The 13,119-nt window shown below is 44.5% G+C and overlaps 1 protein-coding gene across 1 annotated transcript in view; it reads left to right on the top strand.

Annotated features, from left to right (window-relative positions):
- Positions 1 to 1,264: 1,264 nt before the first annotated feature.
- Positions 1,265 to 13,119, top strand: part of LOC146801737 (uncharacterized) — a 103,422-nt gene continuing 91,567 nt past the window's right edge. Inside the window, exons 1-2 of the mRNA XM_085621214.1 lie at positions 1,265 to 10,282; positions 11,539 to 13,056. Of these exons, the coding sequence (XP_085477340.1) occupies positions 1,270 to 10,282; positions 11,539 to 13,056 (10,531 nt within the window). The 5' untranslated portion in view covers positions 1,265 to 1,269. The remainder of the gene's footprint in view (positions 10,283 to 11,538; positions 13,057 to 13,119) is intronic.

Genomic DNA, 13,119 nt, shown 5'->3' with positions numbered 1-13,119 from the left:
CCTTCTGCCACCACAACATCCTCATCCTCCATCACAGTATATGCACCTCCCACTCTTGAACCTTCAACTTCCACACCATCCTCATACTCTATCACTTCAGTGAAGGAATCTCTCACTTTCGAACCTTTTGCTTCCACAACATCCTCCATCACTAAATTGGAGCCTCCCACTCTTGAACCTTCAGCTTTCACAACATCCTCATTGCCCATCACATCAACAGAGCCTCCCACTCTCCATCCTTTGGCTTCCACGACATCTTATTCCTCCATAACATCAACTGAGCCTCCCACCCTGAAACATACTGCTTCTACCACATCCTCATTCACCATCACATCAACAGAGCCACCAACTCTTGAACCTTTTGCTTCCACCACATCCCCATTCTCCATCACATCAATGGAGCCTCTGACTCTCAAACCTTTGGCTTCCACACCATCCCGGTCCTTCACCAACTCAACGGATCCTCTCACACATGAACCTTCTGCTACCACAACGTCCTTGTCCTTCATCACATATGAACTGCCCACTCTCGAAACTTTAACCTCATCAACTCCCTCATACTCCATCACTTCTGTAGAGCCTCTCACTCTCGAAACTCCTGCTTCCACAACATCCTCCATTACTAAAATGGAGCCTCCCACTCTTGAACCTTCAGCTTTCACAACATCCTCATTCTCTATCACATCAATGGGGCCTCCCACTCTCCATCCTTCGGCTTCCACAACATCTTCTTCCTCCATCACTTCGAAGGAGCCTCTCACTGTCGAGCTTCCAGCTTCACCAACATCCTCATCCTCCACCACATCAATGGAGCCAACAAATCTCAAACATTTGGCTTCCACAACATCCATGTCTTCCATCACCTCAAAGGAACCTCTCACACTTGAACCTTCTCCTACTACAATATCCTCATCCTCCATCACATTATATGGAGCTCCCACTCTCAAACCTACAGCTTCCACACCTTTATCATACTCAATCACTTCAGTGGAGCATCTCACTTTTGAACCTCCTCATTACACAACATCCTCCATCACTACGATGGAGCCTCCCACTCTTGGACCTTCGGCTGTCACAACATCCTCATTGTCCATGCCTCCCACCTTCAAACCTACTGCTTCAACCACATTCTCATACTCCATAACATCAAAAGAGTTTTCAACTCTTGAACCTTTTGTTTCCACCACATCCCCATCCTCCAAAACATCAATGGAGCAACAAACCCTCAAACCTTTGGCTTTCACAAAATCCACATCCTCACTCAACTCAATGGAGCCTCTCACACCTAAATCTTCTGCCACCACAACATCGTTGTCCTCCGTCATATCATATGAACCACCTACTCTCAAACCTTCAACCTCTACAATGTACTCATACTCCATCACTTCAGTAGAGCCTCTCACTCTTGAACCTCCTGCTTCCACAACATCCTCCATCACTACAATGGAGCCTCCCACTCTTGAACCTTCGGCTTTCACAGCAACCTCATTGTCCATCATTACAACGGAGCCTCCCACTCTTGAACCTTTGGCTTCCATGACATCTTCTTCCTCCATCACATCAATGGAGCCTCCCACCTTCAAACCTACTGCTTCTATTACCTCCTCATTCTCCACCACATCAAAAGAGTCTCCAACTCCTGAACCTGCTGTTTCCACCACATCCCTATCCTCCACCACATCAATGGAGGCACCAACTCCCAAACCGTTGACTTCCACAACATTCACGTTCTTCATCACCTCAATGGAACCTCTCACAATTGACCCTTCTGTTTCCCCAGCATCCTTGTCCTCCATCACATTATATGAACTGCCCACTCTCGAAACTTTAACCTCATCAACTCCCTCATACTCCATCACTTCTGTAGATCCTCTCACTCTCGAAACTCCTGCTTCCACAACATCCTCCATCACTAAAATGGAGCCTCCCACTCTTGAACCTTCAGCTTTCACAACATCCTCATTCTCTATCACATCAACGGAGCCTCCCACTCTCCATCCTTCGGCTTCCACAACATCTTCTTCCTCCATCACTTCGAAGGAGCCTCTCACTGTCGAGCTTCCAGCTTCACCAAGATCGTCATCCTCCACCACATCAATGGAGCCAACAAATTTCAAACATTTGGCTTCCACAACATCCACGTCCTTCATCACCACAAAGGAACCTCTCACACTTGAACCTTCTCCTACTACAATATCCTCATCCTCCATCACATTATATGAAGCTCCCACTCTCAAACCTAAAGCTTCCACACCTTTATCATACTCAATCACTTCAGTGGAGCCTCTTACTTTTGAACCTCCTAATTACACAACATCCTCCATCACTACGATGGAGCCTCCCACTCTTGAACCTTCAGCTGTCACAACATCCTCATTGTCCATAACTTCAACAGAGCCTCCCACCTTCAAACCTACTGCTTCAACCACATCCTCATACTCCATCCCATCAAAAGAGTTTCCAACTCTTGAACCTTTTGTTTCCACCACATCCCCATCCTCCAAAACATCAATGGAGCCACAAACCCTCAAACCTTTGACTTCCACAACATCCACATCCTCCATCAACTCAATGGAGCCTCTCACACCTAAATCTTCTGCCACCACAACATTGTTGTCCTCCATCATATTATATGAACCACCTACTCTCAAACCTTCAACCTCTACAATGTCCTCATACTCCATCACTTCAGTAGAGCCTCTCACTCTTGAACCTCCTGCTTCCACAACATCCTCCATCACTACAATGGAGCCTCCCACTCTTGAACCTTCGGCTTTCACAGCCACCTCATTGTCCATCATTTCAACGGAGCCTCCCACTCTTGAACCTTTGGCTTCCATGACATCTTCTTCCTCCATCACATTAACGGAGCCTCCCACCTTCAAACCTACTGTTTCTACCACATCCTCATTCCCCATCGCATCAAAAGTGTTTTCAACTCTTAAACCTTTTGCTTCCACCACATCTCCATCCTCAATCACATCAATGGAGACTCCGACTCTAAAAACATTAGCTTCTAAAACATCCTTGTCCTTCATCACCTCAATGGAACCTCTTACTCCCAAACCTCCTGCTTCCACAACATCCTCCGTGACTACAATGGAGCCTCCTACTCTTGAACACTCAGCTTTCACAGTATCCTCATTTTCGATCACTTCATTGGAGCGTCCCACTCCTGAACCTTCAACTTCCATGATATCTTCTTCCTCCATCACATCAACTGAGCCTCCCACCTTCAAACCTACTGCTTCTACCACATCCTCATTCTCCATCACATCAAAAGAGTTTCCAACTCTTGAACATTTTGTTTCCACCACATCCCCATCCTCCACAACATCAATGGAGCCACCAACTCTCAAACCTTTGGCTTCCACAAAATCCACATCCTCCATCACCTCCATGGAGCCCCTTTCTCCTGAACCTCCTGCTTCCACAACGTCCTCCATCACTACAATGGAGCCTCCCACTCTTGAACCTTCAGCTTTCACAGTATCCTCATTGTCCATCACTTTAATGGAGCATCCCACTCTCGAAACTTTGGCTTCCATGACATCTTCTTCCTCCATCACATCAATGGAGCCTCCCACCTTCAAACCTTCTGCTTCTACCACATCCTCATTCTCCATCACATCAAAAGAGTTGTCAACCCTTGAACCTTTTACTTCCACCACATCCCCATCCTCCATCACATCAATGGAGACTCTGACTCTCAAAACATTGGCTTCCACAACATCCCGGTCATTCATCACCTCAACGGAACCTCTCACGCATGAACCTTCTGCCACCACACCATCCTCATCCTCCTTCACAGTTTATGCACCTCCCACTCTTGAACCTTCAACTTCCACAACATCCTCATACTCTATCACTTCAGTGAAGGAGTCTCTCACTTTCGAACCTTTTGCTTCCACAACATCCTCCATCACTAAATTGGAGCCTCCCACTCTTGAACCTTCAGCTTTCACAACATCCTCATTGCCCATCACATCAACAGAGCCTCCCACTCTCCATCCTTTGGCTTCCACGACATCTTATTCCTCCATAACATCAACGGAGCCTCCCACCCTGAAACATACTGCTTCTACCACATCCTCATTCACCATCACATCAACAGAGCCACCAACTCTTGAACCTTTTGCTCCCACCACATCCCCATTCTCCATCAAATCAATGGAGCCTCTGACTCTCAAACCTTTGGCTTCCACACCATCCCGGTCCTTCACCAACTCAACGGAACCTCTCACACATGAACCTTCTGCTACCACAACGTCCTTGTCCTTCATCACAGTATATGAACCTCCCTCTCTCGAACCTTCAACTTCCACAACATCCTCATACTCTACCACTTCAATGGATACTCCCACTCTCAAATCTTTGGCTTCTATGACATCTTCTTCCTCCATCACATCAAAGGAGGCTTCCACATTCAAACCTACTGCTTCTACCACATCCTCATTCTCCATCACATCAAAAAAGTTTCTAACTCTTGAACCTTTTGTTTCCATCACATCCCCATCATCCACAACATCAATGGAGCCACGAACTATCAAACCTTTGTCTTCCACAACATCCACATCATCCATCAATTCAATGGAGCATCTCACACTTGAATCGTCTGCTACCAAAACATCGTTGTCCTCCATCACATCATATGAACTGTTTACTCTCAAACCTTCAACCTCTACATCTTCCTCATACTCCCTCACTTCAGTAGAGACTCTCACTCTTGAACCTCCTGCATCTACAATACCCTTCAACCCAACAATGGAGCCTCCCACCCTTGAACCTTTGGCTTTCACAGCAACCTCATTGTCCATCACTTCAACGGAGCCTCCCACTCTCAAACCTTTGGCTTCCATGACATCTTATTCATCCATCACATCAACGGAGCCTTCCATCTTCAATTCTACCGCTTCTACCACATCCTCATTCTCCATTGCATCAAAAGAGTTTTCAACTCTTGAACCTTTTGCTTCCACCACACCCCCATCCCCCATCACATCAATGGAGACTCCCACTCTCAAAACATTGTCTTCCACAACATCCCGGTCCTTCATCACCTCAATGGAACCTCTTACTCTCAATGCTCCTGCTTCCACAACATCCTCCATCACTACAATAGAGCCTCCCACTCCTGAACCTTCGGCTTTCACAGCATCCTCATTGTCCATCACTTCAACAGAGTCTCCCACTCTCAAACCTCAGGCTTCTATGACATATTTTCCCTCCATCACATCAACGGAGCCTCCCACCTTCAAACCTACTGCTTCTTCCACATCCTCATTCTCCATCACATCAAAAGAGTTTTCAACTCTTGAACCGTTTGCTTCCACCACATCCGCATCCTCCATCACATCAATGGAGACTCTGAGTATCGAAACATTAGCTTCCACAACATCCCGGTCATTCATCACCTCAACGGAACCTCTCACGCATAAACCTTCTGCCGCCACACCATCCTCATCCTCCATCACAGTATATGCACCTCCCACTTTCGAACCTTCAACTTCCACAACATCCTCATACTCTATCACTTCAATGGAGGAGTCTCTCACTCTCGAACCTTTTGCTTCCACAACATCCTCCATCACTACAATCGAGCCTCCCACTCATGAGCCTTCTGCTTTCCAAATATTCTCATTGCCCATCACGTCAAAGGAACCTCCTACTCTCGAACCTCAAGCTTCCACAACATCGTCATCCTCCACTACATCAATGGAGCCAACAACTCTCAAACCTTTGGCTTCCACAACATCCCCATCCTCCATCACTTCAATGGAGCCTCTGACTCTCAAACATTTGGGTTCCACAACATCCCTGTCCTCCATCAACTCAACTGAATCTCTCACACTTGAACCTTCTGCCACCACAACATCCTTGTCCTCCATCACATTATATGAACCTCCCACTCTCAAACCTTCAACTTCTACAACTTCGTCATATTCCATTACATCAAAGGAGCCTCCAGCCTTCGTAACTGTTTCTACCACAACCCCATCCTCCACCAGATCAGTGGAGCCACCAACTCTCAAACCATTGGCTTCGACAACATCCACGTCTTCCATCACCTTAATGGAGCCTCTCACACTTGAACCTTCTGCTATCTCAACATCCTTGTCCTCCATCACATCATCTGAACCGCCCACTCTCAAATCTTTAACCTCTACAACTTCCTCATACTCCATCACTTTACTAGAGCCTCTCACTTCCGAACCTCCTGCTTCCACAACATCCTCCATCACTATAATGGGGCCTCCCACTCTTAATCCTTTGGCTTTCACAGCATCCTCATTGCCCATCACTTCAACGGATCCTCCCACTCTCGAACGTTCGGCTTCCACATTATCTTCCTCCTCCATCACTTCAAAGGAACCTCCCATTCTTGAACCTCAAGCTTCCACAACATCTTCATCCTTCATAACATCAATGGAGCCTACTACTCTTGAACCTTTACCGACCACAACATCCTTATCCTCCATTGAATCAATAGAGTCTCCCACTCACAAACCTTCTGCTACCACAACATCTTTCGCCTCATTCACATCATATGAACTGTCCACACTTGAAACTTCAACTTCTACAACATTCTCACCCTCCATCCCTTCAATAGAGCCTTCTGTCAAACCTTCTGCTGCCACATCATCCTCTTCCTCAATCACTACAGTGAAGCCTTCCACTCTTAAACATTCAGCTTTCACAACATTCTTTTTCATCATTACATCAAAGGAGCCTACGTCTCTTGAACCTTTGACTTCCACAACATCCTCATCCCCTGTCACCTCAACAAATTCTCCCATTCTCAAACCGTCAGTTTCCAGAACATCCTCAACCTCCAGCACATCCTCGTTCTTCATCACATCAACTCCACTTACTACTCCTGGACAACCTACTGTGTTAGGCAGCACTGACCAGGAATTAAGATCAGTTTCACTATTAAAAATAACATCTCTTACAATCCCAAATACATTTTCCACCTCTTCTGAGATTGTCAATCTTTCGGGTCCTGCGCATATAAGTGAAATGAAAAAGAGTTCTGGCCATATATCAGGCACTACCAATTCCATCAATAGCAATGCTTCTGAAGTGACAACTAACAAAAGCAAAGAAACATCTACCAGTGCAACTGCAGTTCACACAACAATGCCACTTACTGATGCTACTGATATGCACTCATCTTTGTTTACATCAATGCTGCCGACATCGTCAGTACCTGATACTATACCAAGCATCAGTAAACCTGAATCAAGCTCAGTTCTGTTTCCAGAATCATCTTTCAGCATAGCTTCAACTGCAATTCCTACACATTTTGAAACTGCACCTCATATGGACAATATAAGTGTGTATATATTAACAACAATTCAGGGAAAATTAGCAAGTTCCTTGGCTTCAGCATCAAGTAAATCTACTTCATCGACAACACAAAATAATCATCAAAATGAAACTTCAACTGAATTATTGACAGAGCAACCATCATCTGCTACCACACTTCATACAACAGAAAGTGCAACTGAGACTTTGATAATTCCCCTCAGTACTTTTAATATGACACCATATATAACATCAAAGAAGACACCCGACTCTACATCAACGAATCCAAATGATTTAAGTACATTGCACGATGCCACCAAGTCCATCAACAGAACTGTAACTGAAAGCATGGCCAATGGAACTAGAACTGTAACTGACACAACTATTACACATGCTGCATCCAGTTATCTGTCAACTCCATTCACAGATAAGTTAAATACAGTTTATGAAAAGAAAATTGAATCTTCAACTTCTCAACCACCTATTTCTTCACCTGCAGTCACATTATTGCAATCAACTGTTGCTGAATCTGATACCATACCAAGTAGCACCCAACATGAGTTGAGCACAGCTTCTGTATTGGAGTCAACATCAAGCATGGCTCCAACATTAGCTCCTCTTCCAGCTATCACCAGCCAACGCATATTGACAACTGACCGTGTCACATCAAGAGCATCAAGTGAAAGTAGTCTGCAGACATATGACTATCAGTTTGCATCCACAAGTGAATCAGGCACACACCATTCATTACCTGGTACCTTTCTAGCTACAACTAAACACATTACCAAAACCTTAACAAACATTTCCTTCAGTACTACTATTAAACCACCAAGTGTATCTTCAGTATTCACTGCCAATTCCCCAAGACATAATACAAATAAAATGAGCAAACCTACAGAATTCTTATTGTCCATTCTGAGCACCACCAATGGATTGAAAACTTCTTTGGAAAGCACACTCTCTCATTCTACGAAAGCAATAGATGAGTCCTCTTATCACATGTCATTCAAGACGCTTCCCAGTGACAGCACTGCTCCTGTTCCTATGAGCACTAGAAATGAGGAAAGATCTGTTAGTACAAATGAAGCTGAAGCAACTCTTTTATATACAAAGACTAATGTTATTGATGCACATAGTACTCATGATATCAGCACTCCTGGACCGTCTCCTACTGGAAACATATTTTCATTATCCTCCTTTGCATCAAGGCTGCCAGGGACTGGTAAAGCAAGAACTGCACCAAGCGAAGTTGATCATTCAGTGAGCGCAATTCCAAAATCAGATTCATCAATCAACACACCTACAAGTGTCTTACGTGTAACATCCGAGAGCAGACCTATGATTGAGACTACAGTGCCGTGGAGTGCCGGTCAGGATACAACCCCTTACAACACTTTGGATGCTACGTCCAACAGTTTTATGATATCAGACACTGCCTCTGGATCCTTTACATCAAGCAAAACCAGTACTCGTACAACAGTAAACAGAAATATGTCTGTCAGCTCATATGAGTTAAGCTCAGCCAAGCCATCTACTGACACCACTTTTAGCATAGCATCATCTGTCACTGAGACATCATCCAGCCCTTCTTCCAAAACACCTAGTTTTACTCCAAGTGAATTTACGGCCCAGTCTGCAGCATATACAGGAAAGGAAATTACTGCATCGGAGACAACCAGAGAGTCCATGCAAAAAACAAAACATACAGCACACCCTGCTTCTGAAAGCATAATGCATACTACAGACAGCGCAGGTTCTTCCTCTAGGTCAGATAGCACCAATTCCTCATCTCCTAGACTGACAGATGCAATGGACCAGAGCACAGCAGCCCTACCTACATTTAGTGCGCCCACTAGTGGAAGTAATTCAGGTATTACTACTGATGGAAGTAAAGGGCACTCAATGAGCACAGCTGTAGGTAGTGCCACCATTGCTAGTGGTGTCACCAGCCATAAGCCAACTCCCTTCACAGGTAAATTGAATTCTGTTTCTGAGGAGGCCACAGGAGTGTCTACCATTGAAACATCTGCTTCCTCGGTTGCACCAATACACTTGACTTCTGCTTATGCAGACAGTGCATCTTACAACACTGAACATGCTTTCAGCTCAGCCGCTGCTGCAATAAATACACTCAAGACAACAGCTTTTGAGAGCATACCCCAGCCTACCACCAAAAGCACCAGCATATGGTCTACAAAAGTAGCTTCATCAAAATATAGTACAACAGAATTCATTTCCAGTATGAAATTAATGTCTACAGCTTCTGGCTTAGACTCCATAACAGAAACCAATCATCTCTCTGAAAGTACTAAGAATATAGAAGCAGATGGGCAGTCATCTTCTAGGACTCCTAATTCATCTGAGTCCATCAATGCAATATCTTCCACATATACGTTAAGCACAGCAGGACATTTACCTTCCATGTCATCTAATGCTGATCTAAAGTCAACATTGTTGCTCACACTTACTGGAACCAGGGACCAAAGCACCGTTCTCGAAACATCCTCTGCTCTTTTCAGCACTCTTACACCATCATCCACTGCCTCTGATGTGTTTACTAGCAAACAAATTTCAAATAAGACTGCAGCAATAGGCCTATCTCCAACCTCCACTACGATGAATACCCAAGGCACCAACACAGCCTCAACTACAGTTGTCCACAAATCTAGCCCCACTCAACCATCAGTACCTGCATTCACTACAGGTGCAACAACATTTGCCTCAAATGCAGACAGGACATTTTTTAGTGCACCCTTTGAGAGCAGTGCACCTTTATCGATCAGCACTCCACCGGAGGCAGACACATCAGAAGGACATACTGCACGCTTTTCTCCAACTGCAGCACCCACAATCAAAAGCACCACTTCAAGTGATATCCATACAGTTGTGACTTCTATTGCATTGGGGAAAACAGTGGCAAGCACACTGATGTCTACTGAGGTGCCTGTGCAAGGCCCTACATTTAAGGTCTCAGGTGAGTGCATTCTCTTTGTGCTTAGTAGCCTCAGCAATGTTATTGAAATGAAAATGGTATTCTTTTCATTGCATTAAGTGATGATGTGTTAGGTGGTACATACAAGGATACAATCAATCAATCAGTGGTTTGTCAAGCATGACTACTCACCCGTGAGGGTCTCAAGGCACGGGGGGACTGCTGGTATCTCTCGGTGTGGAGGCTCATTCGTAGAGGCAGGTCTTGAGGTCATTCTTGAACTGGGTCAGCAACGGGAATTGACTGAGGTGAAGGGACAGGGTGTTCCAGGTCTTGGCAACGAGGTATGAGAATGAACTTCCTCCGGTTCTGGTCTTGTGAATCCTGGGGATGGAGGCTAGGGCGCGTTGGGTGAAACTGAGTTGTCTGGTGAGTATGTGAAATGCAAGGTGTTGGTTCAGATATGCTTTGTAGGCATGTGTGAGGATGACTTTGGGAAAACAGAACTCCACTACCATAGCAATCAGGGAGGTTTTGGTCAAAAGATGTTCACGCTTCTCCCTTAGTGGGGAAAGCTGGCTGCAGAGAGTGGTCTTGAGAAGCCACAAAAATCCCATAGAGGCTAGTCACAGAAACATTTTTCTAGGGCTTGCAGAGCATTGTCAGAAGCAAGCGTCTGTACTGACCTGGAGTGAGATGGTCACACTTTAGTATTTTCTGGTACCCAGGCACTCTTTAAATCCCCGACCACAGACACAGCTATTGCTCATCTCACTTCCACTTGCACCTTTTAGCCTCTGAACCTTCTCGATCATCACTCTATCCCCATGGCCTTTGTTCTATTCATTTTTATTTTGCTCTATCTCTTACTGTGGAATGTCCTCCCTGCCCTCCATGTCCTACCACCAGCAGGCCTGTATCGCCTTCCTCAATTGCAATTGTGCATCTCCTTCACTCACCATATCCATTGTCTGTCATTATCCTTCTGTCCTCTCATTCTCTTTGTGAGCCCTACCATCATCTTCCAGTCCACGGCACTGTGTCCTTTGCAGCATTTTCCACATCTGTGCAATTTGTCTTCCACTTTTCCCAGGCCTCAACATGTTGTGAACTCCCACCCCAAATTTTCCTTTTCAAATCGAGGTGATTGATACTCAGTGTAAAGGCTTTACAGTGCTGTAACCTATTACAACCACATTCTTCGTGCACCTGCAGTTCAACAGGACTTTTAAGTCTCGTAAGTGAATGTCTAGATTTCTGAATATGTTTCACTTTTTTTTAATCTCATTCCTTTGCAGAATCATCAAAAACCCCAGCTACTGAGATAACAATGACAAAGCCACTAACCTCATATCTGAAAACTGAAGAAACAACATTTGACCAAAGGTTAACTTTGTCAACATTATCAGCATCAAGTGGAGCAGCATCATTAACGGGTTCTGCTGAAAATCCACCTTATACGAGGCTTTCAGTTCCAGCATCTACAATCATTCCAACAAGTGCAACACATTCAACTGCAGATACAGCAACAACTGCCACTGAGTCCATAACATATAGTCAACTATTTACAAAGGGTTCAATTAACTTCACAACATCCCTTTCTGCATCCTCAACAATTACACCTACAATTCGTGATATAAAGTCAACTGTGGCTAAAGGCACTTCGGAAGCTGTGACCATGTCGTCAAGCCTCAATATATCCCCTGTTACTGCTGTTTCCATTGAAACATCAGCAATTCCTCAAACTATACCTGTGGTCACCAGTGGGGTTTCAGAGGCTTCTGCTGCCACTGCTAAGTCTTCAACCCTCAATGTCGCCTCCACCCATTTTATTTCAAATAATACTCTAACATCCAACATTCCTGAAACCAGGACTGTGGTGACGGATGAGACTTCTGAAGCTTCTATTGCCAATACTGGACCCTCTTCAACCATCAATACAAAACCTATTGGTTTTTTCTCATCTGGAAAAACACTAACTTCAACTGCTGAAACCACAAAATTGGAGACCGAAAGTCCGTTCAAAACGTTTACCACACGTCCTAGCCAGGCCTCAGAAGTATCGTCTCCTTTTATTCCCAACAAAATCTCAACAACTTTGTTTCCTGAAACATTGCCTACACTCACTTATAGGGTTTCAGAAACTTCTGCCGCTAGCAGACCCACACATGCAATTGTCAGTGCTACACATATCCCTTTCATTTCAAGAGAAACAATCCGAGAAACCATAGCTGTTGACACCACTGGGAACGCCAACCCTTCTACCATCAATACTAACAAGCCTTTGGCTGTCAATACAACTTCTATCTCTTTTGTTTCTGTTGAAAACCTAACAACAAAAATAACGGAATCTCTAGCTAGAACCACCGAATGGATTTCAGGAAGCTTAAACACCAGAACCGCTAACCCTCACACAGAGAGTGCAGCATCTATTCTTTTTAATTCAACTAAATCACAAATTACAACTTCTGAAATGACTACTATGGTCAAAGGAACCAATAAGGGTAGTATGCCTACAGTGGCTCTTTCAACAACTACATCTAATTCAGCTGTTGCACCAACTCCATCAAAATACCCATCTTCAACGATCAATGGAACGTCTGCCATTACCACAACCAGCACCACCAACCCAATCCTCATCAACAACACATCATCTTCTGCAGTTACTAATTCAGCAGGTACATCAACAGTCACAATAACTTCCAGCACTCGAATAATGACCAAAGAAACCTTGAGTACTACTAAACCCTGGACTAGTAAACCAACATCAACAGCAACTCCAACTACTTCAACAACCATTATTGCCCAATCTTGCGGTAAGTATATTACTCCTAATTGAAAAGCATTATTAGTTAAACAAAAATCATTTAAGGGCCTAT

This window comes from Triturus cristatus, chromosome 8 (assembly GCF_964204655.1).
Source record: "Triturus cristatus chromosome 8, aTriCri1.1, whole genome shotgun sequence".
NCBI classification, from domain to species: Eukaryota; Metazoa; Chordata; class Amphibia; order Caudata; family Salamandridae; genus Triturus; species Triturus cristatus.
The sequence above is the reverse complement of the archived record's forward strand: the minus strand, read 5'-3'. Positions and strand labels throughout refer to the sequence as shown.